General features: G+C 50.7%; 1 protein-coding gene across 1 annotated transcript; it reads left to right on the top strand.

Annotated features, from left to right (window-relative positions):
• Positions 1-751: 751 nt before the first annotated feature.
• LOC119443895 (uncharacterized) lies at positions 752-25,492 on the top strand. The gene is made up of 5 exons (XM_049664632.1): positions 752-1,624; positions 4,049-4,426; positions 5,541-5,618; positions 20,720-20,840; positions 25,212-25,492. The coding sequence occupies exons 1-5, from the start codon at positions 752-754 to the stop codon at positions 25,490-25,492; spliced, it is 1,731 nt and encodes a 576-aa protein (XP_049520589.1).
• Positions 25,493-27,602: the final 2,110 nt, after the last annotated feature.

Genomic DNA, 27,602 nt, shown 5'->3' with positions numbered 1-27,602 from the left:
GAATGAAGCCGAGTTCGGTACTCGGAGAGCCGTCGCTTCGATGGGTGCCGCCATGTTTGTTGACGCAAAGCTTTTGGGGCTGCTTTTGGGGCTCCCGCTAAATCGGTGAAATAGCGTGCCCAACGCAAAACCCAAACGCAGTTAGCGTCTAGCGCATGCGCAGTGGTGTCGACGCTATTTATTTGATGCCCCAAAACGTTTGGGTCCCCTATTATAAAACTCTCTTATGACAAGAAGCGGCGCTACTCACTTTGTCGTTGTCTAACGAGTGGTACTCACCCTTGCCGACGTTCCGGGGCTGAAGCGCTTTCTTAGCGGTTGGCGAAACAACCCTGGCGGATGAGCAAATTTTTGTATCCTCGAGGAAAGCTGCACATCTCGAAGTGCCGGTAACACGTACGGACAGTTGCAGCAGCGGTCCGCGAACTTGGCCACACAGGTTCATGTTGTGATAGCGCCTATGCGCGTCAAGTGTCCGCGTTATCTGGCGCTGTCGCCCACAATTGTGAAATGTTGCTTGTACGTGACGTCATTGGTCACATGAGTGTCTGCTATATATGTATGCTGGTTGCATGGAATAAAGGTTGGACGTTATCTCGCGCGCATCGGAAGCGGCTCAGTCTCTTTCTCTGCTCCTGCGGCCAGCCCGGATGCGCATGGCCTTTCGCTAGGCCGCAACACGGCATGGTGTCAGAAGTGGCCGTCTTCTGATATTCGAGGGGCGTTGCACCAGTCTTCGTCAAGCGGCGCCATGTCAGAAGACAAAGAAGTCAAGCCAGTTCACGGCATGTTCGCTGTTCCAGCTCCGCCAACGTTTGACTTCGACCGGACGTCTGAATGGCCTTCCTGGATCCAACTATTCGACGACTACCGCTTTGCCTCTGGCTTAAATGAGCGAAGTGAAGAAGCGCAAGTCCGGACTCTACTCTACACAATGGGCAAGCAAGCGAGAGAGATCTTTTCGACCTTCGAACTATCCGAACAACAGCAGAAGCAGTATGAAGTCGTCAGAAAAAAGTTCGACGATCACTTCGTGGCCGCACGGAACCTCGTTTACGAGAGCGCATGTTTTCACCGACGCATACAACAACCTGGAGAGTCAGTCGACCAATTCATCACCGCGTTGCACACACAGGCGGACCGGTGCGACTACAAGGAAAAGGAACGCATGATCCGCGACCGGTTTGTAGTCGGCCTCAGCGATGCCAAGCTCTCGGAGTCTCTGCAAATGGATGCAAATTTGACACTCGCCAGCGCTTTGGCAAAAGCTCGCTTGAAGGAGACCGTCCAACGACAGCAGCAACAGCTGCGAGAAACCAGCGACGAACCTTCGGCAGCGCCAGCCAGCAACCTGGACGCGATCAACAAACAACGGCAGCCCCGGAAGAATTCTTCAGGACAGCGTTCCGGCACCTCGTCAAGGACCACTGCACCTATCACACAAGGTCAACGCACCAGACCACAGTCCTACCGACCTCTCACCCCCAGTTCATGCCCCAACTGCGGTCAAGGAGAGCACCCGAGGACCTCCTGCCCGGCACGAGCTGCGAAATGCAACTACTGCGGTTGTTCCGGACATTTCGCAGTGGTGTGTCGGAAAAAGGCTGCAGGCGAGCGAAAGAAGGTACAGCTTTCTTCTCTCCATGTGGACAAGGGGGCGTATTTCGTAGGCGCGGTAAATGGGGAGCACTCTAATTCTCGGTATGCTCAAGTTGTTATTAACGGCACTCCGGTGTTCGCTAAACTTGATTCGGGTGCAGAAGTGTCCGTTGTACCCTCAACGTTTCCGGGATTGCCTACCAAATTAGAGAACTGCGACATAACCTTAACTGGCCCTGCGAATGAGCCACTGCATGTTCTCGGAAAGTTTCTTGCCACTATCCAGTGGAAACAACGCATTGTCCGACAAACGGTGTACGTGGTCTCGCCCTTGCGCTCGATACTTTTGGGTCTCCCGGCGCTCGAAGCCCTTGAGCTGATCAAGTTCGCTGACTCGGTCAGTAGCGCGACAGCCATCGAAGCTTCCTACCCTCAGCTTTTCGGTAGTCTGGGAGCTATGAAAGGGGAATACAATATCAGACTGAAGCCGAACTCTGTACCCTTTGCTATTCAGGTTGCTCGTCGCATTGCCTTACCCCTGCGGGACCGAGTTAAGGAGGAGCTCGAGCGTATGGAGCGAGACGACGTAATCCGCAAAGTAGACGAACCAACAGAATGGTGCGCGGGTATCGTACCAGTACTCAAACCTTCTGGAGACGTTCGTATTTGCGTGGACTTGACGCAACTAAATAAAAGTGTACTTCGCGAGCGCTATGTTATGCCAACTGTTGAAGATAGCCTTGGTCTGTTAAGTGGGGCATCGGTTTTTTCGAAGCTGGACGCTAATTCTGGATTTTATCAGATCAAGTTGTCGCCGGAAAGCCAGTTGTTAACTACCTTCATTACGCCATTTGGGCGATACTGTTTTCAGAGGCTACCGTTTGGAATAACGTCAGCACCTGAGTTTTTTCAAAAGAAAATGTCGCAGATTCTGGAAGGAATCCCAGGCGTGGTAAACATGATGGATGATGTGCTCATTTATGGCTGCGACCAAGCTCAACATGATGAGCGTCTGCGTCTTACTTTAGACCGTCTCATGAGTGCTGGCGTTACTCTAAACAAAGAAAAGTGTTGTTTTGGAGTAACCGAGATAAATTTTCTTGGTTGTGTTCTAAGTCGTGACGGAATCAGGCCGGACCCTGAAAAGGCCCGGGCCATCAAAGAACTGCCGACGCCAAATAACGTGTCTGACGTTCGACGGCTGCTCGGTATGACTAATCATCTGGCAAGATTCATACCAGATTTGGCTTCAAAAACGGCGCCGTTACGTCACTTGCTTTTGAAGAGTTCTGAATGGACGTGGGGACCAGCCCAAGAGCAAGCGCTGTCGTACGTTAGAGACGTTATCGGTTCGGCGCGCGTCATGGCCAACTATGATGCAAAGTACCCTACGATTCTTTCCGCCGATGCGTCATCATTCGGTTTAGGGGCGGTACTGATGCAAGTTCAACCAAACAACGAAAAACGACCCGTTGCCTTTGCATCGCGCTCGTTGACGCCTGCCGAAACCCGATATTCCCAGATTGAAAAGGAGGCACTAGCAATGACGTGGGCGGCTGAACGATTCGAAGGGTACATCAAAGGTATTGAAATTGTGTGTGAAACCGACCACAAACCTCTTGTAACCTTGCTGGGAAAATCTCCTTTAGATGTTTTACCACCTCGCATTCAGCGTTTTCGCATGAGGCTCATGCGGTTCAGCTATGAAGTTGTACATGTCCCGGGCAAGAGCCTAGTTACTGCAGATGTGTTGTCGCGGGCCCCGATTCGGGGAAAAGAAAGTGATAATGCACTGTCTGTTAGTGACGTCAGCAAGCACGTTTCAGGGTGCCTGTCAAACGCGGTCGAGGCCAGCCTCTTCGAGAGAGTGAAAGCAGAACAAGCCGCTGACGAAGTTTGTCAAGCACTCGTAAAATTCAGTCGGAAAGGGTGGCCAAAATTCTCATCTCTTCCGATGGTCTTGCGTCCATATTGGCAGGAAAGAGCCACGCTTACAGTTGCTGAAGGCGTGCTACTTAAAGGTGTGAGGTTGGTCATTCCTCAAAAATTGCGCTCAGAGGTCTTGATACGCTTGCACGAGAGTCACCTGGGAATCGAAAAATGCAGAGCTCGAGCAAAAGTGTCGGTATGGTGGCCAGGGTTGAGTTGCCAGCTGAAAGCTTTGGTTACCGATTGCCGTGTATGCGCCGAGCACAGACACCAAAAGTCAGAACCAATGATCCCGACAACCACTCCACAGCGTCCTTGGCAAAAACTAGGCGCTGATCTCTGCCATATTCAAGGAAAATGGTATTTGGTAGTCGTGGATTATTTTTCTAGGTACCCAGAGATTGCTTTGTTATCATCTACAACGTGTGCCACTGTCATTACGCACCTTAAAAGTTTCTTTGCAAGACATGGCATACCAGAAGTTGTTATGTCTGATAACGGAGCGCAATTTGTGTCACAGGAATACAAGTTGTTTGCTCGCAACTACGGTTTTCGCGCTGTGACGTCTAGCCCCAGGTACCCCCAGGCTAATGGTGAAGTGGAGAGGATGGTCCAGACAATTAAAGGTCTCATTACAAAAGCGAAGGACCCATATCTTTCTCTCCTAGCGTACAGGGACACTCCGGGGCTACTTGGGAAAAGCCCTGCAGAACTTCTAATGGGCAGGCGGCTACGCACAACGGTGCCTGTCCGTCCCACCAGCCTTCGGCCTCAGACGGTGAACCTGAGAAAGTTCAGAAGCCATGATACGACTGCCCGACAGCGGCAGCGTAGGAACTTCAACCGTCGTCATAGGGCTACTTCGTTGCGACCACTCGAACCGGGCGCGGAAGTCTGGGTGACGGACTGCAAAGCAAAAGCGCGAGTCTTGCGACTTGCTGAGCGGCCGAGGTCTTATGTGGTTAGAACTTCCACTGGTGTAGTTCTAGAAAGAAACAGGAAATCCTTGGTTCGCTTTGTTTCACAGCCAAAACAAGGTGAGGATGACGGAGGTAGCTATGATTTTCCTCAGGCAAATGATAGTCGGGTAGAAACGGAACAGAAATCTAATCGCGTTACAGACAGCATGGCACCTGACGATCTATCTAGCCCTTCCTTGCCGGGAACTGACCTTCCTGAATACCGAACGCGATCTGGTCGTCTTGTTCGACAGCCGGACCGCTACGGGTTCAGCAATTGACTGTATTGTTTCTTGCGCATTGTTTGTTTCTGCAAAGTGTTCTTTCGCTGGCAGTGCTGCTAAGTTGGTTGCAACTGTCAGCGTATTATAAAGAAGGGGAGATGTTGTGATAGCGCCTATGCGCGTCAAGTGTCCGCGTTATCTGGCGCTGTCGCCCACAATTGTGAAATGTTGCTTGTACGTGACGTCATTGGTCACATGAGTGTCTGCTATATATGTATGCTGGTTGCATGGAATAAAGGTTGGACGTTATCTCGCGCGCATCGGAAGCGGCTCAGTCTCTTTCTCTGCTCCTGCGGCCAGCCCGGATGCGCATGGCCTTTCGCTAGGCCGCAACACGACAGTTCATTCCATTCCTTAATATGCAGTCGCTATTTTTGCAGCCAACTACTGCACACGTCTTCAATCCACACGATTCAATCCAGCATGATTGGAGCACAGTGCATTAGTGAAAACTCAGTTGCATTTCCGCCAGCTGATCGCACAGAAACAAGGTAGAAGCGGTAATTGTTTCATATTTGTGCGCGGTTTCTGAGGCGAAGTATGGCGCGCCGCCTTACGCACCGTCTCGTTTATCTAGAACAAACTGCTCTGCGAAAAGGGTCAATACCTGAAAGTAGTTGAAATTCGGCCGATCTTGTCCATCGTGTTACGCTGGTGCGGTAACGTTAGACAGATGGCCGAAGGGGCAACACCCAGAATTCCTGGGTTTGGGTTTAGGTTGGAGATGGAGAACTGCTCGCACTGACTGCATGATGCGCTTGCGACGCAGGGCAAAGCCACGGTTACGGACAGCATATTTCGGGACTGCAGTAAGAGACTCAACTCTGAGCGCCGGCTTCTTGCCAAGGTGAGCAGAGCTACTAGTACCTTGAAATACCCGCCGCGGTAGGCTATGGCGTTGAACTGCCAAGCTCTAGGTCGCGGTTTCGATCCCGGCCACGGCAGCTGCATAGTACACGGTGTTTTTGCATTTCGATTGGGCCGAAATGCAAAAAAAAACACCCGTGTACTTAAACTTAGGTGCGCGTTAAAAATACCCAGGTGGTCAAAATTAATACGCAGTCCCCAGTTACCACATGGCTCATAATCACGTCGAGGTTTTAAATTGTAGAATTCCCGAATATTTATTTCCTTGAAGTCCACTGCAGTGCAGGTCAACGTTTAGTGACGTTGGTGCAGGTCACGTCACCATGCATTCCAGGAATCATAGAACCTGAAAAAAGTATTCTTAACTGCCCACAACTAAGGAAACAAGAATTCAGGATCGCCAGTCAGCCTCTAGAGTCTGTAAAGGAGTACGTTTACCTAGGTCAATTACTCACAGGGGACCCTGATCACGAGAAAGAAATTTACAGAATAAAATTGGGTTCGAGTGCATACGGCAGGAATTGCCTAATCCTGACTGGGAGCTTACCACTGTCGCTGAAAAGAAAAGTGTACAATCATTGCATTCTACCAGTGCTAACATATGGGCCAGAAACTTGGAGCTTAACAAAGAAGCTCGAGAACAAGTTAAGGACCGCACAAAGAGCGATGGAACGAAAAATCTTAGGACTAACGTTAAGAGACAGGAAGAGAGCGGTGTGGATCAGTGAACAAACGGGGATAGCCGATATTCTAGTTGACATTAAGCGGAAGTAATGGACCTGGGCAGGCCATGTAATGCATTGGATGGATAACCGGTGGACCATTAGGGTTACAGAATGGATACTAAGAGAAGGGAAGCGCAGTCGAGGACGGCAGAAAACGAGGTGGGATGATGAAGTTAGGAAATTTGCAGGCGCAAGTTGGAATACGCTGGCGCAAGACAGGGGTAATTGCGTCCTGCAGTGGACATAAAGTATAGGCTAATGATGATGATGATGATGATGCTGATTACTAATTCCCTTGTGGACGACGCCGGTTGAACTGAAGAATTATGGAATGATTATTAGAAACCGCGTCTCATGTTTTTTTAACAGTGAAGCTGTTCTAGCTAACTGTGAAAAGTGGCGCCTGCTGCCGCAAAACCTCGCCGAACTGTGACGTCACTGCGTTGGCTAGCAACCACCTCGCGGAGCGGCGTGTGCTTCGCCTCCTCTCCGTGCTGTGCACATGTTGCCTTGACATGCGACGTTAAGGAGAGGGAAGGAGAGCATGCGCGCGGCACGCGCAGTGCTCGGGAGAGGGAAAGAAAATGAGAGCGAGATAGAGAAAGAAATTGTAGCAGCACCAACGAGGCAACGCGCACAGCAGCTGCCGACGCCGCCCGCGTTGCCTAGCCGCGCATGCGCCGAAGCAGTAGCGATGACGTCATCTCGCGTTGCCTAGTAACCACCGGCGCAGGTGCGCGCTCGCTTCGCCTGACACAGACACGGCTCCTGCCTGCCTGCGTTTGTGGCATGCCACGAACACAGTCGCTCGTAGGCGCCGACGCGTCCAGCGCTAGTGACGCGAAATTTCGCGAAAGGGAAGGTACCTCCGAAAATGATCCCTCGAGAATAATTTCCCTACATGCGCAGTTAAGTTAAACCAAGTTAAGTCCTAGCAGCAACCATGTTAATACCTAGCAGTAGCAGCCAGTAAGACTTGAGGATTGACACTTTCGCTGTGCCTAAGCCAAGGTAAATATACCTGGTAGCGAAGCTTCCATAGAAGGCCATACGTTCAAAACATGGTTGCTTACCGGCGGTTCATGGGGCTTAGCGCCATCTGTGTGAGGAGGGAACGCTTCCGGTGGAAGAAAAAATAATTTGACGTCATATCCGTCAAAAACAAAAGTGACGTCATTTTGTTCTCATAGGCGCGAAATTTGTTTTCGGAGGCCTGCCATTAGAGCTGTATATTCAAATGCCCCGCCATTCGACTTCATGGGCGTTCCGAGTTTTCAGCGCGAAAAGCGATGCCGGAAAAGATCAGCCGTACTGGTGTCGAAATCGCGTCGCTGCACTGAACATACTTTCTTTGGAGGCCGACGAACACTTTGGGCGAAGATTGCGTAGAGTGCTCGTCCTTTCGTCGGACGCCAAGCCCGTCAGCCAGCGCTGTTGCACGAAAACAACTAAAGTAAACAAGTATCTGACGGTCGCAACTCACTACTTTTGACTGCACAGGTTAAGAAACAATAAAACTACCCGCGTCACCTAATGCAGACAAACGTCGACATGCAAAACAATACAACATGCGAGGGGGGCGTATTGCAACATGTGAACTTTGCGAGCGCGTCTTTCCACGCATTCCAAGAGCTGCATTGCATTGCAAGTGATAGCGGCGTCAACGCCCGCCGCTATCGATGGGCGTTCTCACGGTGGGCCCTGAAAAAAAGGTATATATTGATAATGATCTAGTAAAATACAGTTGTATCTTTTCTCGCCATGCATATATAAAATGAATTAGGAATTTTATTTTCGTTGAATGAATCTAACTGCGTCTCGCTTTAATTTAAAAACGCTTTTTTTCTTTCCCAGTGTTTATTCCCTCCAAACATAGTCGCGCTTCAATCGCTGCTCCCATAACCACCCTTGCTGATGTCGGTGACATTTGGTTCTGAACCGCTTTTCGCCCGAAGCTTTGCGACGTATGTGGATCGACCTTGCCTAAGCTTTGCACGACCGATTGCAAACTAGCCCGTTTTTTTCTTCTCGTTTTTGTAGCGTTAGCTACACTGGCCTAGCCAAGCCCGTTTCGCGCGGCACAGCAAGAGCCGTGCTGCGCATGCGCAAGGGTCAGTGATGTCACACGGCATGCGCACCGGAGCCACCGGAGCCGGCACCTCTCGCGCACTCCGCCGCCGCCGCGCGCGGATCACCGGCGCCGGTCTGCGCATTCCAGAGGAGTGACGTCGTAGCCGTGGTAGACGCACTGGCGCCGGCGCGCGCTCGCTGTGCAGTCGCCGTCTGACACTGCCCTGGAGCCGCTGCGCTTCTGACTGGCGTTTGCCAGTGTGGTATAGCCATGGAGAAGGAGAGCGCAAATGTTGCTCAACAGCGCAGAAGAACGGAGAAGCTTGACTCATAAGAATAATCTTATCTTAAGAATAATCTTAAGAATAAGCTAAGAATAATCAGCTGAACCTTTGCTAACGCTACGTATATCCTGGCATAGCCGAGCTAAGCCACTGCAACTTTTTGCTTCAGTTTGCCGTCGTTGTCAGAGTTCGCTAAAAAGGGGGCCACATGACCTACCGGGAGAGGAGAGGAAACAGCTCAACAGAGGGAAAGGGGTTGGAGTGAACCCTTTACCCCTGTGAGAATGCTTGCTGTGAGAGGATGCAGATGAAAAGTGGAACGGAAAGGGGGGTTGATGTAAGTCGCACCGTCCAGTACTCAAGTTGGAGGGGGAGATCGTGAGGCGCGCCAACCAATGGCGGTATAGGAAAAAAATGGCCCCCACTGCCCCGAAAGGAATCGTGAGGAAATGCGAATGCATTTCTTGAGCCGAGAGTACACGGCGTAGTAATTTTAATTGCGTAAATTAATGACGAGACGAGAATTTGTACCGTAACCATTTATTTACACATTCATCAGCACCTATTTGTGTTGTCATTGTACCTGACGGCCATAATCACAGTCTTGTGGTCGCTAAATTGTACAGTCAAAGGGTCTTTGAGAAGCATGCGCACGTCACAGTTTCGGGTAAAGGCGAGATCAATGGAACTTCCGTGAATGGTAGTCGGACACTTGTCGGACTCGGCGGAGGCACACTGCACTGCAGCGGGATCAGCCTGTCGTCGTTGCCGCTTGGACTCGGCCTCGCGCCGCTTCACTCGAGGATCGGCGGCTCGCCGTTGACGTTTCTCCGCCGCGTCTCGAACACGAACTTCAGCGTTCTCGGCTCGCCGTTGACGTCTCACAGCGGCGTATCGAGCACACATTTCCGGATCTTCGGCTCGGCGTTGGCGTTTCGCAGCGGCTTCCCGAGCACGGAGTTCGGTATCGGCAGCTCGCTTCGCTCGCTTGCGTTCGGCGTCACGCGCTCTTCGCTTCGCAGCCTTGTCTTCCGCTTCTTCTCCTCTGGTTGATGATGACGTTGAAGCTACTGCAGTGACGTCACCTCCAGCGAGAGGTGTAATGCTCGGGTTGGATTGTATTACACTTCTTGCTAGGGGTACCGTTGCCGTCAGACATTCGCCTTCACCGACTTCTGCCATCGCCTTGAGAGGCGCCCAACCAGCGAACGGTCGAGAGTGAGGCGCGCGCTTCACTCCATTTATATATACGTGCGAGCGAGCGAACGGGAGAGTGGGGCGCAGGGAGGAGAGAGAGCGAACGGCGAGAGAAGGAGCGGCGAAGCACTGCACCTACCCTCTCCTACACTCTCTCCACACACGCGGGAGCTCCGCCGAGTTCCCTAGGGTGCCTCGATGCCCAGCGCCGCCGTCCAGGGTGGAGACAAACCCGCTGGCGCCGCCATATTGAGTCACACGAGCTGAGACTCAGCGACGCTTGCGTTCATAAATAGTGTTACTCGCGGCGCACTTCCAAGTGCTTTGCCTTGATGAGGATTTTTTTATTGGTATCGCATCTGCGCATCTTTATAACCAATAGCCGTTAACTCGTCGAAGGTCCAAGATGTAAATGTATCGCGCAGGGAACATGCCCCAAGTTGCCTAATTCAATTTATATTTAATATGCCGTGTGTATGTTTGAAATACGCACATTTTTTGCGCTTCGATGCTTGGTGTATAAGGTTTGCGACCCCCTGTGTGTGGAAGTTTTTCTTTTTCGCTGTTGTATTTTGGTTTACACGTCACGCCTCTTTTACCGTAGCCAGCCACTCGGCCACGGCGGTTAGTTTCCCTTGCGTTGCGCGTGCTCTTCGCGTTCGTTGCAATTATTTGACAATATCTACGCGCAATCTAGCTTTTTTTGCCCACAAAACTGTGTGCTGACAGGATTAAGCTGGTGTAAAAATAACTGCGATGTGAAAATAAGGTTTAGTTAGTGCTGTAGAGAAACATGTAACGTAACTTGTCTGTGTCAATCTTGCGTAGTACACACAAGAAACCAAACGATGCACAAAATACATTTACTTATAATGTCTAGTACAATCAATCATGAAAGAGATATGTACATGAAAAATGATATGTACTGTGTGGCGCCTGAAGGTTATGTTGAATGACGAGATAAAAAAAAAATTCCAAGGTAGGCTCGACACACAATTCGGGATAATGAGAGTTTTTTAAAATTTATTAATTACATGGGGGGGGGGTTCAAGTGAGTACATAAACCTTATTACACACAATATAAATCGAAAACAAGAATGCAAACAAGAAAACGCAACCGTGGGCAATATTAATCAAGATATCCAGCCAGTATACATCAGCTACCATCGAATACGTCGCATCAGCCAAACACATCGATGGCGAGTACAGAACATTTTATAAATAACCATTAGAACACTGATAACTACATTGAAAAAATAAACAACACTGCATACATATCGCGTACAAAAACCGTAAATGAAATTAAGACAGTCAAATACAGATTAGCAATGTTTTTCACTTCGAAAATATAGTCCATGATGATGTAGGGCTGTTGACTAACAGACGGCGCCCATCCTGTCGATTTCCCTCGTACTGGTCCTCTTCAAAGTGTATCTAAGTACAAGTAAAACAACAAAAGTGATTATTGATATGAAAAGTTGCCTTGTAAATACAGAGAACCCATTACAGTGCTTAAAAATAAGTTTTCGCAGAAGTAATGCTGTATTACCTCGCTTCACACGTTTCGAAGAAATGCACAGGCTACAACAGACACCATGCCAGAAAGCGCCAAAACATTTTGGTCCCATGATGCCCCTTAACTCTACTACACCTGGGAATACCGTGCACAGGCATTTAAAGACCGTCACAGTACCCACTACGATCGGGAATGAGCACGAATGACCATCTGCTTACGAGCACCACGCTACAAATATATTCGTCTAAAAAATCAGCTATATAACGTAACAACCTGAGATCCGTAAGATATCTGCTGAGAATAGAGAAAATCACAATGCTTCGCTTGCCACGTACACAACAGCCGGTCTCCCCAGAAGAAGCACTGCGTTCTTTAGTACCAAATAACGAGTAGCGAAAAAAGAAACTGAAAAAAAAAAGAAAAGAGACACACGATGTGTGCTTCCCGTGAAAAAGTAAAATAGGTGGTTTAGATGACGATTTGTACCTAATGTCAGGCTATTTCGCGGCGAAGCATTTTCGTCAGTTCTTAAAATAAGGGTACTACTCGCATAGACTGCGCCGATCAAAACGGCAAAAGAATATGCGACGCGCGCTCGCAAACCATAGGCTACTCAGACAGCATCGGTGCAGTGCTTAGTTCGTGAGCGAACGTAGGTACGTGAGCGAGGATCAGAGAATACTTTCTTATTTAAATGAAAAACACGATGCGATAGTCTAAACTTTCTTGACACTTACCTCGCAAATGTAGGAGCTATCCGTCGCCTTCCAGTGATACCGCTTTACTTGGGCTTACCATCTCTTCCTTCGCTCTGGGTCCCGGGGGAAGCGTAAACAACGACAACAGCCCGTCATGTCGACTCGATGCACTCGACAAGCTTGTCATTCATGCGGCTGAACACTTTCCAGCAAGTAGAAGCGTCAGCGAAGCATCCGCGCGCACTGTGTCTCGAACTAAGCACCGGCACAAAGCACTCGCAACCGCTCGCTGTGACTCAAGATGGCGTCGCAGCGAGAAAGCGGCGGCGCGGGTGCGGTCAAAGGATGGCACCACCCTGAACGGCGGCGCTGGCATCGAGGCACCCTAGAGTTCCCGCGATGCGAGCTCCCTCACACGCCAGAGCGCGCTCCTCCTCTCCACTCACTCTCCGCTACTCCGCCCGCAGCACTTGCTCCGGTTTCTAGGGGCCAGGATAAGCGCGCGCGCCCGCCTGTTGCTATGGGAGAGGGAGTGAGAGCGGAGAGATAACACCTGTCGGCGCGCGGACACCGACAGACCCCTGACATGCCCCGACTAAGAAATGCATTCGCATTTAAAAAGTACGTCAATGGAGGAGTGGGGTGTGAGAGGAGTCCGCGTTAGCGTTAGTTGTAAATAGGGAGCTTTGGTCAATTGCTCTTGTTTGAGAACGTCGTAGAATAAAAGCGTGAGAAACGCACTAGGAACACCGTCACCCGTGGACGCCGACGCGTCCTATCCCCCGCAAGTAACGACGTTCGCGCCAGCCAAGCGGCCGCGAATGCACAGCTTCGCTGTTCGACCATTTTCACGGAAAGGAAGGGGCGGTGATTTTTTTCGCTTGATCTGCAGATTCATTCGATACATCCTCTTTTGCTTCTGCATTTGGAGTTCTATTTATTTTTTGCAAGTCGCCTTTGCTTTAATATATCTGTTAGAATGTTTTGATATCATCGTGCGAACTTGTTTTCTCCGCCTGTTATTTTGCGTCTAGCAGTTTGCCATTGCCTACCAGTAACTGCGCACTCAAGCCCAATTCCGCTTTAGCAGGCCTGATTCTCATACTTTTTCTTTGGGTATTATTATTATTATTATTATTATTATTATTATTATTATTACTATTATTGTTATTATTAGCGAGCGCGAAATGGTGAAGCAGTCGTCCTTCCTCTTAGACACGGATACGGTTCTCATTCCTGTTGGGTAAATACCACCCGAAGTTTTTGCTGTATGAGGCCCTGCAGTTGCAGTGAGCGCAGCTCGCCTACACTCCTCCGGCCAGGGCGTTCATAGAGGACGTACACTCGCCATAGTTGCTAGGTGGCTCCGTGCGTAACGTAGCGAGTTTCAGTTTATTGCTGTATATGATGCACACCGACTCTTGTACATCTGTCTGTAACATGCGCTGACACTGTCCGACTGCACGGAGTGACGAGGCTAGTTAACACTACTTTTTTCACGCCATCCTCGGTTTATTCTCTGAAACGGAAATAAAAGGTGCACTGAACTGAACTGATTTCCTGCCGCGCGCGTCCTAACTGGTCGTAATAAAAAAAAGAAAAAAAAAAAACATGTGGGCAGCTGGCACTAGTGGTGAGAGTAAACAGCGGAGTTGGTGATCAACGTAGCGGCTTCCAGGTTTTATTAGGCTTGACTAAGTTTTGCTACGAAATGCTAAGTTCTGCTAGGCATGGTATTCCGAATCGGCTCGCCGCCGACGCGCAGATTCTCGCTTGGCCGCGCGACACGCTTCAAGGTGAGTGGCTTATTCTTGAGGTGTCCGAATGTTCTTTGGTCGTCTCATGTCAAGGCTACATGTACTCGCCACAGAGCCAACGAGGGTTCTGCCGCCGTCGCGGCGGCTCCGAGCTTTTATTTTCCGGGTGACGTCACGACTAAGCTCCGCCTACACACTTGCCGGGCACAGCTAGACAAGCTCCACACAGCCCGCGAATCGTGTTGGCGCGCAGTGACGTCACGGTTTTTGGCTCCGGCTACTCGGCGGAGCGTGGAGGTTTTGGCGGGAGCCGGAGTTCTGATGAGGTCACGTGATCCCTCGGCGGGGGCGCGGTGTGGGTGTGGCTAGGCGAAGCATGTCGCGGTAGCTGGGAAGGGCGGCGTGAAGAGCTTGGCGAAGCGATGGCATGCCTAGGCAAAGGGGGGTAGCAGCTATGCCAAGTGGTTGCTAGGCGACGCGAAGTGACGTCTTGGCTAGACAGCAGGTGCGCGCTCGTAGCAGCTGGCGCGGCGGCGGAGGAGCGTTGCCGAAGCGAGGCGCAGCTGTGACATGTGGTTGCTAGGGAACGCGCGGTGACGTCATCGCCAGGCGCAATTTCTGGTCTATGCTACGCGGCGCAACGAAGAGCTTCTACAGCTCCGCTGTTAAAGCGGTGGTCTACTGAGACGGCGGCGCGCCTTAAATGACTGCGCAAGCAAAACACCACAGTTGTCTATACCAGCAAGCGCAGCGCTATAAACACGTTCAACTCCATATATTCTCAAATTTCCACAGCACTTCGCAGTGTGCGGCGCATCTTCCTAACGTGATGTTCGACGTGACGAGCATCGCATGTGGCGTGACCGAGGAGGTTTCGGCGTGACAGTCTTGGGCTGCACATTCGAGATGAAAGCTCTAATTTCCCGTTTCTGGTGAAAGGCGCATATTGCGCCGCTATGCCCTCGCGCTCCGTTTTATTTTCACCCTCCCCCCTTCTAGACGGTGCTCTGTTCGCCGTCTTAGTCTGCATCCGTATCTGCTGCTTTATCCCGAATTATACGTGTTTAGAGCGCAGCTTTCAGGCGCCCGTTCATGCGGGGAGCGTCGGCGTCGGCGGCGTAACGCACTGCGAAAGATGAAAGCGAACGCAGAGCGCAGCGGGGGATGAAAGACGCGAGGAGAAAAGCGAAGAGAAGGGTGTAGCGGAACCATGAGGCGGAAAGCGTAGGAGGGTAGGGCGAAAGCGTGAGAAGAAATGCGTAGTGCAGCGACGATTTCTACAAGATGGCGCCAGAGAGCGCGCGTCGACTGTGAGGTCTGATGGCGGCGGCTGCTGTGAATCGCGCCCACGCGCTGACTCTCACAATATCCATATTAGCGAGGCAGCTTGCCACACTTCGCTCTGTTAGCAACTTGCCGCACCAGAGAGAGTGTCCTCGCCAGCCAATATATTGCGAAATGAAAACACGTATAGAGCTGCGCTCAAATTTTGCATTAGGGAGTATCGTAATCGTCAGTGATTTTTTTTATTTAGAACAGCGACCTCTACCACGCTAGTGCTATCCGGTGTAGTCACAAAAATGCATTTAATGAGATCCAACTGTTGCGGGTGCCTTCGTAGCGCAAAACCCACAGAGCTGCTGAAACGTTTTGCTACCTTGTTCGCCCTGACAGAAGAAGAAGACTAACATTTATTGAGGTAAAAGGGAAGGGGTTTAGGAGCTAGATGGGTGGGGCCCCAAGTCCAGGGCTCCACTGGCTCCTGCCGCCAGCCGGACGTGGCCCAGAAGCGCTAGTTGCACTTCCGGGTCTGAGCTAGCGAGGAGTGCCTCCCATTGCTCCGGAGAGCTTTCTAGTCTATACCGATCCTGTAAGGAATTTAGTTTATCTGGCCTTTTACTACATCCCCATGAGACGTGTAGCACACATGAGACGTGTAGCATAGACGTGAGCGACATGAGTAGCATGGTATCAAGCGCCTCCCTGTACACGTCCTCGATCGCCAAGGCCAAGTGTTTAGCCATCGCCTTGGCAATTAAAGATCGAGAACGAAAAGTCGGGAAGGCCCTGATAGAGACATCATCGTTTTCAGACCACTTAAAAATGGGTGGATTATCTTGTTCGAGTGAGCCCGTCACTGGGTCATGAGTACGCTTCATTTGCAGCTGGTCTAGGTAAAACTGTCGTGCGCAGCGAAATCGCTGGCCGGGATAACGTCGATTCCATTGCAATATTCCTTTTAGCGCCTCGTCAGTGGGGCAAGCGGTGATCCATCCACGTTATCACCTGAATCAGGCTGCTGTAAAACGGCGCATGATAACAAAGGAATGGAATAGAACGAAAAGAATCGTTACGATATACCGGCCTCTATTCTTAAACATAAAAGGGAGCTGCGGTGGATAGCGCAGAAAATAGCTTTAGAAAAAGTATAAACGCATGCGCTGGCAATTCGCCTGACTTTTTTCCCGTTATTAATTATAGTTTCAGTGGCATTAATTTACTGGTGGATTGGTTTAAAAACTTGTTGCAGAATAAGAATCCGAGCTGTTATTCGCAAATACGTTCTTACCTTAAATTTATTCGCAGAAAAAAGCACAAGGAAATCGTCATATTGGACGATTTACGAGGCCTGCCGTCTCTTACAAACTAAGCGATTTGTGAATTCGGCCCCTCATTCTTTAGACACAACTAATGGCACTAAAGTACTTTGCAACAAAGTTAAAGTTGGCGCACGTTACTTATTTAGGTCATCCATTTTTTGTGGTGTTGGCTCCGACAGCACCGCCGCCACGTTTTCGTGACGTTGCTTCTCGCAAGTTTCTCGTTGACAAGATTCTTTTCATTCTTGTGGAGTTTCGCCCATCTCGACGAGTTACGCCAGCCCATTATAGAACAGCCGTGTAACACTGACTGCCATCAAGCAATGTTTAGAAAGGACGACAAGAGAGATCAACAGGAAGGAAAGTGTCGCGCCAATTACGGAAAAGGGAATTGAACGGTGGATCCATAGATATCGAGACCGGCGCTTTATCGCAACTAAGTTACGGAATCATCCGCTCCGCTGCTTATGCTAAACACGACGCACGTGTCGAAGTAAACATGCTTACACAGCACCCGGAAAGTCTGGGCGCATTTTAATGTACTTGTAACTTCAGAAATAAAAAAAAAAATGGGCGCAGCTTCACACTAGTGATGCGAAGTCTCAGTAAACAGCGAAGCTCCTTTCCCTAGCTTTAATTTGGCTTTTCATTAGCATTAACTTGGTTCTCTCTTAGCTTTAACTTGGTTCTCTCTCTCGAGCGTCGTCGTCTTCTACCACAGCTGGCACGTTGGCCATTGCTCCCGCGTTTGTCGTCGTCGTCTTCTTCTACATTGGCTCCGCTGCCGCTCATCATTCCAGCGTAGAATGTCACTTCTCTTAAGTAGTGGGACGCGTAGAGCTGCTGAGGACGCCGACCGCGTTTCCCCGCGTTCGCGCCGAACGCGCCCGGTGTCCGTCACTCCAGCCGATGATTCTGGCGGCGGCTCGGCAGGTAAGCTCACGAGGCAAAGTGTGTCTCCGTGCCTCGGCGATGCGGAGCTATATATTCTGGAGCGACGTCACTGCCTAGCTTCGCCCCCGCGCTGCTGTGGGGGAGAAGCTAGGCAGAGCTACGGCGGAGGAGCGAGCGGCGCTGCTGCGGAGGTTAGGCTAAAGCCTTTAGGTTAGGCAAGGCGTCGCTAGGTGGCACTGTGGCAGGAGCGGCAGCGGGGCGAGGAGGTGGCGCTCTGTTGCTAGGCGACGCCCGTGACGTCATCGCCAGGCGGAGGAGTTTATCTGCGTACACCACCGGACTACCTCCACCTTAAACAGCGAAGCTGTTAAAACTTCGGAGATGTGTGTAATTCTGAGCAACTGATACATCGAAGACAGCGAAGCTGTACAAGTGACTTGTGACACCCTCCGTTGAAATACTACGGGCTTGTCTGCTGGTTGTTTTTAACGGTGATTCATCACATACGCCGTAGCCGTACGTCCGCTTCGGGGGCGCTAAACAGGCTGCATTGCTAGACCACACAGTCAGCTTTCACCGCCGCAGCTGTGCAAACTCCTAGCTGACCTCCAGGAGCCGATAAAACGCGACGCGAGAAACAAACGTTACGAAGTACTGGCTATAGAAACCGCGCAAAGCAGTTCTTATCGATTCGTGTGAGGTATCGGCAACGTAACTTTTACATAATAAGCATTTATTACATTTCAAAGCAAAGATTTGGGGCTACAACGCAGGTTGCGTTGCTGGCCGTTCCATGGTTGACATTTGACAACAAGCACGCCGGTGCCGCACGAGAACGGTTGTGGAAGTGTCCTAAACAGATTCGCTGTTATCGGAGTATACGCCAGCCTTATCATGAACGACAGGGCGCGAACGTATTTGTGCCGCGCAGACGACAGCGAAGAACTCCAGGAGGCGGTGGTGGTTGTTGGTGGTGGAAAACCTGTATTGAGAAGGCCAGAAGTAAAGAACATCAAAAAGCAGCTTTGTGGGCGGCCTTCAGGCTGCCGGTTGTGGCGTCCAGGCCGTGCCTAGTCGCGACGTCCTCTGCCTAGGTCACCAGCAGGAGTTGGAGATCCGGCTCGGTGCTGGACAAAGCAGCCTCCCACTGCTGCGGACTGGTTAGGTGCCAACAGGCAGGGGGCATGTGTGCCGAGCAGGAGAATAAGATGTGATCGTAATTGGCGCGGGAGCTGTCACATAAGCGGCAGGCCGGCGAGTATGTCCCGGGGTGGAAGAAGGCAAGACGTGCGGTAGTGAGAGAGGTGTGGGCCTGAAGGTGGCGCCACAAGTGTTGGTGGTGCTGGGAAAGGGATTTGTGCATTTGTGCGGTGGGGGGAAGGTGAGACGAGATAGGCGGTAGTGCAAGGTGATATCGTGGTACGTGAGGAGCGCGTCGCGCGTATCCATTGCCGGCGGGGGCGGGCTTGCTCGGTCAGTCGCATCGCGAGCGATGGAATTGGCCGCCGCGTTGCCAGGATGGGCCACGTGAGCGGGCACCCAGATGATTTGAATTGAGCGAGAGGGGACGGTGTCGGAACGCAAGATACCGGTGGCCGGGGGTGCCACCCGTCCAACCTCGTAGTTGTAGACTGCAGGCTTGGATTCACAGAAAATGTATTCCGCGGAGGTTTGTGTGATGGCAAGGGCAATAGCTGCCTCTTCGGGCTCGACAGAGGTCGAAGTGCATACTGAGGCAGTAAGAATGGGTCGGAAAGAGTTGTCAATGACTGCAAGGGCATGGGCTGGGTAGTGGCGGTACGGGGCGGCATCCATATAAGCTACGGCGGGTTGCCGTTCGTACTGACGCCAAAGCGCGGAGGCTCGCGCTGCTCTACCGGATGGGTGGTGTTCAGGGTGCATATTCTTAGCGAGGGGATTAACGTTTAGGAGGGAGGACACGCGGGAAGGGATCGGCAGTGAGGTGGGAAGAGGGATAAGAGGGGAGAGTTTAAGGGTGGAGAGCAGAGGCGCACCGACGGTGGGGGGGGGGGGGGGGCGTTGTTCGGGGGTTGTAACCCCCCCCCCTTTTGTTTAACCCCTTTTCTTTCCTTGCGCCGTTGAATACTGCAACTAAGATGTAAGACGCGCAATTGTCTGCACACTCGCAAACTCGCGCACAATGCGTATTTTTTGACAATTTCCCGTGAAGAAATTGACATTAGTGCTGTTTAGAAGGTATTGGCAAACTAAGGCAAACGGAAGAGAATATATGAAGCGGCTGAGAACAAAGGCCTGGACCAGGCGGCCGAGGTCGTGTTCACGCATGCCGTGGTGACTGTTGGCAATGCGGCGTATTAGACGGATGGTCTGGTGAACAGTGTTTATGAGTCGAGTGATGAGGGTGGTGTGCTGGCCATTGGACTGAAGAAAGAGTCCGAGGATGCGGAGGGTAGAGACGAGGGGAAGGGGTGTGCCGTCAAGGGAGACGGTGAAGGGAGAAGGCGACAGGGGGCCATCCCCCGAGGCAGAAGGAGCAAAAGCTCCGATTCGGCCGGGGAGCAGCTCAACCCGATAGACCGGGCATGAGTCGCAACCGCGCCCACACCCGCCTGGAGAGTGGTCTCTATGTCGCCAAGATTGCCGGTGGTCACCCATAGGGTGATGTCATTGGCGTAGAAAGCATGAGACAGAGCTGGGATAGTGCGTAAAGCACGTGCCAGCGGGAAGAGGGTTATGTTAAATAGAAGAGGGGACAAGACAGAGCCTTGGGGGGTACCCTTGTTGCCAAGGGAGAAAGAAGGAGAAGAAAGCTGGCCATATGAGATTTCGGCTGTGCGGTGGGCGAGGAAAGCGGTGATGTAAGCATTGACACGGGGTCCTACATGAAGGGAGGAGAGAGCGTGACGGTGTGGTGTACATTGTCGAATGCTCTGGTAAGGTCCAGCGCCAGGATAGGGTGGGAGGGGTGTAGGACATCCTCGGAGAGCTGGAGCATGACATCCTGAATGGACAACTGGGGACGAAAGCCGAACATACCATAATCTTATGTAATGTGATGATGGCGATAAATTCAGTATCGGCAACGAAAATGGTGAATATGCCGGTAAGCATTGTTTACGTATACGTTGATAATATAATAGGTCGTATACAAAAAATGTGATGGCTGTGCCGTCACCATTAGCCTTTCCACCACCCGCAGCAAGGAAAAGGCTGTTTTTTTTGCTCAATGAGAGCCGTTGATTAGGTGTGGCAATGTGTACTTCACCTGACAGGATAATGCTTTCATTTCCGCGTATGTGATGAATACGAACGGTCACATGCAGTGACCTTATTGAGTTGCTTGACGTTTTCTTTGCAGAAGAACAAGAAATTCTTCGACGTCCGGCATCGCAGCGGACCGCCCACGGAGGACCTGTCAACGCCGAAAGCGGCCCAAGGCACGCCCGATGGTAGCTGGCCTTTCGAAGTGAACAGCCGAAGTATGTATCGCTTCGGAGCTTGACGTGCCATTTCATTCACGTCGTTTCCGCTATTTATAGGCCTCCTGCGCTGGAGTTTTGAAACAGGCGTGACGCCACCTGCAGGCGTGAGGCGTGGAATCGAGTAGTACAGAGTCCGATTCCCTGCCTTGTTAGCTGTGTAATTATCGAATGCGAAGCACCTATTTCACATATTTCTGGCACGTATTGCTGGCAGCGTCTTCAGCAGCGCCCTCAATATTGCCAGGATTGGTAACCCGGCGCCACAGCTGATAACGATGGAATAAAAATTGGAAAGAAATAATGCTTCAAAATAAACAAGGTCTCGGGTATATGAAGCTGCCACAATACAAAAACATTCTTACACTAGCATCAGTACGTGAACAAATACTTGATGCTGTATAATATGCACATGAGTGTGAGCGATCATTCCGTCGAATGAAACACGAAGAGCTTGAACGGTTGCTTGTGTCTTATGCAGACAGCTCAAAGGTAGCCATCCCACCGTCAAGCATCCCTAACTCCGATACTCCGAAGGACAGCTTCACCTTCAAGTAAGTGGCCATTCCAAGTTGTTTCTTTGTAGTCATTGGTTACGGGAAGTTAGGCCTATAGTAACCGGGGGAAGATAGGTGTGAAGCCCTGTACGTTGCTATATATCCCCCGGGGCGCCCCCTCAAGCCTGAGACTACACACCGCTCTCTAATATTACACGAATGACCCTTTGCCCTAAGCACGCGCCATAATTTTCACGCTAGCCTTGAGAGGTTCCGCGCCAGCGGCGCCCACGAAAAACCGACGGTATGTTCAGCGAGCGCTCTATAGAGCGCTGTGACACGTGTCTCCGTATTGGTCTGGTTGAAACGGAGCGCTAGAAACGTGTTCGGCTGGTTCCATCCGTGCGATCGGGTGCGGTTGAAAGCGCTCGGAGTCGCTCCGACTATTTCGGGTCCGAGATTTCGCCGGGCCTTCCACGTGACACCCGCCACTTCCGTTCGTTGAGCGGCGAAGGAAGAAGTCGCCATTGTTTTCGGGTCTGTACTGCAGTGTCGCTCCAGTTCAGTCGCGCAAGTGGGGAAGTTGCGCATAGATCCGTCTCGGTTGTGTTCGGCTGAGGCGCTCTGCCTCTGGCTCGGACGGAGAACGGCTCGAGACCTGGCTGTTCCGAGGCAGGGCCTTGGGGCGACCCGCTGAAGATACCGAATGGCAATGGCTACGTAATAATATCGCTGGAAAGGAGATCTAGCGCTTCGAGCGCGAGCTGAGATCACGGGACAAAGGCGACAAGAGCCCGGAATTTCGAGATCAAGAAATTGAAGCGGCTATGCGCTACACGACAATAGACAACCAAGTGCAGCACAATAAGACTTGTTCAATATCTAGGCGACAGAGTTTATCGACCCTTGCAGAATGTAGGAATACCAATGTACGAATGTAAGCTTGCGTGGACTGAAAGTCGACGCCAGAGTCTGGATAACACAAAGACTATATTCTACTTTTTTTCTCTCTCTTTCTTTCTTTGTTCTTCACACTTCGTCAAACGTCCCGCAGCGCTCCGCCTACATGTTACCGAGGATCGGCCGGTCGTGAGCGCTATATTATAAGAAAGGGATAGAATCGAGCAAAAGTAATTATTACATTTTATGTCAGACGAGTATCCTTTCACGAGTTATACGAGGAGTATCGGAATTAAAATTTTTCCTTGAGATTTATGGGTCTTTAGTTAAACGTATAGTAGCCATACGCGAGGGCATGCATATGCACAGATAAAAAATCATGAAGTCACGTAATAAAACTTTCTTGCAGAAGCTTGCTTTTCAATTAAAGACGATAGTCTTTCTTGGGGAACTTAAACGCTGAAAATTTGGTCTGTCTGTCTTTCTGTTTGTCTGTCTGTCAACCGATTCAGCCACCCGGCCAAAGTTGGACCACTTGCTTACCGCCCACACTACTTAAACTGGTACGGCTGTTCATACTTGTGAACGTTATCGATCAAAAAGTAAATATTACGCATATCTGAGGCGCAACATCACTAGGTAAGTATTAGGAGGTGTGTTCCTTTAATAGAAAATACATAGATACGTAACTCTAAAGACCCTACTTTCTTAAGCTGCGCTGAAAATGCCATGCTATGCGCGCCGACGAACGACGTCTGCCACGAAGGGAGAGAACCCTCTGCACAAGCTCGTGTTTCCCCGACTGCGCGCCGACGAGCGCCCTCTGCCATGGAGGAAGGACACCCTCTGCACAAGCTCATGTTTCCCGATGTATTGCCAGATGGAGTCCATGTCTCACGCAGCGCCTCCTCAATTTTATCAATGCCAGCCAGATGCGGCCGATTCCGCCTCCTCAATTTATCAATGCCAGCCAGATGCGGCCGATTCAACATAAAGGAAGCGCTGTCTGAGGCAGGGGAAAACATAAATGGCCAGGATGCCATTTATGTTTATCATGCCAGGACGGAAATGGTACGAGAACAGCATCACGGGTGGCCGCGGATCAGACCAGCACTCATGTAGTACGGCCGGCAGAAGACTATCGTCTTTCGACGACATTTGCAGCGAAGCACGCAGATACGCGTGCTTTTCAAGAAATGGTCATTTGTGGGTTTCATCAGAAATTAGCACGCACGCCTCGCGAAATGGCTGTATAAGTTTAGTCACGTTTATATTTTATAGCATCAAGACAAAGGCGCCAAACCTACGCCCACCCAGTATGGTGTTCAACGTGCCAAATCCGCGTCATGACCAAACGTCTTCTTCGTCGCTCTGTAACAATATGATGTAGGCGACACGTAGTGGGGGAGCCCTTAAAAGTAAGATTTCCTTGGTTATTTAACATACCCCTGGTCTAAGTACATGGGATTCTTAACATTTCGCCCCCGTCGATATGCGGCCGCCGCTGCAGGGAAACGAACCCCTAACCTAGTGCTTAGCAGCCCAACGCCGCAACCACTAAGCCACCGCAGCGGATGCACCGAACTTCAATGGGCGCCTTTGCTGAGTGTTTTTTATGTGTATTTTATTACTACTTTTTCTTTTGCTAAGATTCGTCGCAATAAGTCCATGAGACTTAAAAATCGACAAATACAAGACATAGAGATGTGAAAATGTGCTCCTCTTAGCACAGTTCTTACACTTTTCAGCATCCACTCAGTGCGCCTTATGACGCGTTTATAAGACAAGCTAGTACCACTCGCGTTAACTTAGTGGCTATGGCAATGCGCTCATGCAGCGGCCGCATTTTGATGGTGGTGAAATGCAAAAACGTTTGTTTACATAGAATTAGGGGCACTTAAAAAATCCCAGGTGAGAAAATTCATCCAGATTCCCACCCGCTACGACGTGCTTCGTAAAACATTGGTTTTTGCACGTAAACCTGCACGATTGATTTTCCGAGGTCAGCCTGAAAGCATTGCGCCTTCGAACGAAATAGTTAGCGGGTGAATATCTAACGAACTAGCTAACTGATTTGTTTAATCTCTCACCGAGCACACTAACTACTCATGTGACTGATTGACCGACAAATTTAGTAATAAAACTATTGAGCTGAACGCAGCTTTCTCGTTGCTTTGTTCTTGATTAAGTATCTCTCACTTACCCCTACGAAAGCGTTACCCAATGCTTCCTCACGTACTTGGCTGAACCATCCTCGACATCATCACGTGACATTCTCTTAGAACTAATTTTGATTGCTTTCTGATTTAATTACCGTCTCTCAGCACTCATGACCACAGCTGCTGGGTGTATATTTATGAACCTTGACATTATTAACTATGACCTGCACTGCTTTTCAGACGTTGTGTTCCTGTGGTCCTTCTCTTCGGCTCTCAACACATAAGTCCAATTATGTTACTCACTTAACAAATAAGAATCCGGAATTTCTTTATGTGGCAGTAAAAGGGGAAGCATATTCGCCAGGGGAGTAGCACTATACGCTACGATTGCCTGCGACTAAAACTGTGATGACAGAAAAGCTCGTCTCCTCCAGCACTAAGGGTTATTAGCGAGCACGAACTGCGAAAAAAAATGGCGAGTTAGATAGATGCCATTAAGCTAGGCAGAAGAAAATGTAAAGTGAAATAACAAAAATGCAAACTAGCTAGAAAATACGGTGTCAGTACAAGAAGTAAAGTGGAGCGACAAATGCGCGGAAAATTTCGTGATTAAGGCATCGTGCATTGTCATAATGCACTCGCTGCACGTGTCGCAGTCATTATTCCGCACTGTGAAATGATGACGCTCATAGGAACACAGCACTGCCGCAAGGGTCCGGTTTCGAAACTGAGCGTGTCCTCTATGATGCAGATTCCTTGACAACCCCATTACAGATTTCTCTTGCGGTTTCTATTTTCTTTTTGTTGACGATTAGGTCTTGTGTCTTCCATAAGCCGCGACCTTATCCCTTCGCGTCAGGTGCCAGACTTCGGCCAGCTCGGAGGCGTCCCCGAGCAGGGGCGAAGGGGTCGCGAGCAGCTGCCGCTTCAGCACCGCCACACCGGCTCCGCTCAGCAGCTGCGGCAGTGGAGTGCAGAGGCCACGCCGCTTCCTGGCGCGATCGTGCCGCTCCGGCAGCCTTCGTCAATCGCCACATCGCACGACATCATCAAGCCTCTCATCTCCAGGTGCGATGGCATCGCCGAGGTCGATTAAACAGCACACAGAGAACAGACGGCGAAAGAATCGGACAACATGGGCACTGTACTCGCACCGAAACGTCCTATTGTGCTGACTAGATATCTGCACACATACAAAGGCCCGTGGTACAAGCGAGATATGCAAGGTGCATCAGCAAACCATGCCATTCATAAGTACTAATTCTTTGTCGCGTAAGGCGATAGACGTCTGGCTTAACAAAAGAGGCAGAATCTTCATGAATGTGGTAGAGCCTCGACTACAGTTCCCGTTTTTTGTATCGTTACCTATACCAACTCAGCCAACTCGCCATTTTGATGCAGGTATGGCACAGGGGCGACAGTTATGACAGGCGCTCGCGTTACACGAAGGCTAACGAGACCTCAGACCTTGTCTGTCTTATCATCGGTATTGGTACTATCAAAAAGGGAAAGGGAAGTGTCCTGCATTTTTTCACCCTCGGTTGCGTCTTAATATTGCGTAATTAGAAAATAAAGTTATTGGCATAAGATGAATGAGTATCTCACATGTGTTGCTATGCTCCTAGTAAATCACAGCTAGTAAAAGCGAGGAATTAGGTGAAATAACTAGGTCGGAAAGCTCACTACATCAAGAAGGATAAACTTCGATGAAACTAGTAGCGTGCAGAGAGTGCTCCCAAACAGGACAATTCTTTATAAAATTACCAGCGAATCACGGCTGAATGAACGAAACAAGGCATACGTCGTCACAATACGTTACCGTACTTAATCACAGAAACATCCGACACATAGAGGTGGCAACGTTGCTGGACAACACCACTTTTTATAGCGATACTTTCTATATATAACTGTCACCTCAAACGTGAGCGCCGTCATCTCAAACCGCAGATTTATGTACACGTGCTTTGCGTCCTTTTTCTTTCCTCTGTTATGTTCTTTCTTTCCCTCTCATTTTACCAAGAGCACGTTGTTTTCCGTGTACGAAATGTAATGCATGTTTTATTTATGCCACATATGCGAAGGCTGCACTTGCTGTCTGTGATGAGCAGGTTCTTTCGTGTTATATTTTCTGGCGGTTCTCTGAGGCGGAGCCTCCCAGAACCCAATCGAGGACAAAGCCGTTTGTTAGGAAACACACACACAAACTTTTAATGAAACTAGAAACGAAAATTAACCCATAAAAACAAACACACAAAGATAACATGGAAACACGTAGCTGGAACGCTAATGTTATGAGGCAAGTTCGGGCAGGCTGCGGGTGTGCATATGCACTACAGTCTCAACGCGGCGAAGCGGAGACGAGACGACGAGATAAGCGGTGTTGGTCTCACCAAAAGACGTTGTGTCGGAGCGTCGTACAGGCTGCCAGAGCGTGGCAGCTCTGGCTCGGAGGGAGAAGACAGGCGGCTCGGCAGCATGGGCCGACGGTGGTGGCGTTCTGGTCGGGCAGCTGATCGTGGCACTTGGGCTCGTAGCCCGACAGCTCACGTTTCTGCCCACGGACGCAGACGCTCACCGGCCTCGGGCAGTAGCCGTTGACTATCGGGCAGGGTGGCGATGCCCGGGAAGGCAGGCGGCTTGGCAGCAGGGGTTGACGGCGGCGGCGTTCTGACCGGGCAGCTGGTCGTAGAGCTCGGGCCCGTAGCCCGACAGCTCTCGTTCTGCCCACGGGCGCAGACGCTTGCCGGCCTCGGGCAGCAGTTCTCGAACGGATGGAGTGGCGGCGCCCAGGAACGGGTTGGCAGGAGGCCCCGGCCGGGTGAAGTCCTGGTGGCTCGGGTCCGGAACCCGACGGCCGTCTTCAACTCCCGATCCGGTGGCCGACCTTGTCGTGGTGCCGCTTCTGGAACTCCTCCTCCTACTGCCAGCGCGGCTCCTTTTTCTGCTGCTCTGGTCGATTCGTCGATTTCTCATTGGCTGCTCGAGGCTCCGTGTTCTTTTGTGATTGGATTGGCTTTTTCCTTTTGATTTCTTTTCTTGTGCCGCGTGTTCACGCGCTGGCCGCTCTTCGGCGTCGTCGTTTTCGGCGCGCCACGGTAGAGCGGCGCGGGCTCTCCTTGTCGTCTGCTCCTTGTGTCCAACCACCGCACCGCGTCGCGCACCACACATATCACTGTCTCCCACCGCCGCGCCGTGTCGGCGCACTA

The sequence above is a fragment of the Dermacentor silvarum genome, chromosome 3 (assembly GCF_013339745.2).
Source record: "Dermacentor silvarum isolate Dsil-2018 chromosome 3, BIME_Dsil_1.4, whole genome shotgun sequence".
NCBI classification, from domain to species: Eukaryota; Metazoa; Arthropoda; class Arachnida; order Ixodida; family Ixodidae; genus Dermacentor; species Dermacentor silvarum.
Note: the sequence above shows the minus strand (reverse complement) of the source record. Positions and strands in the feature narration are given on the sequence as shown.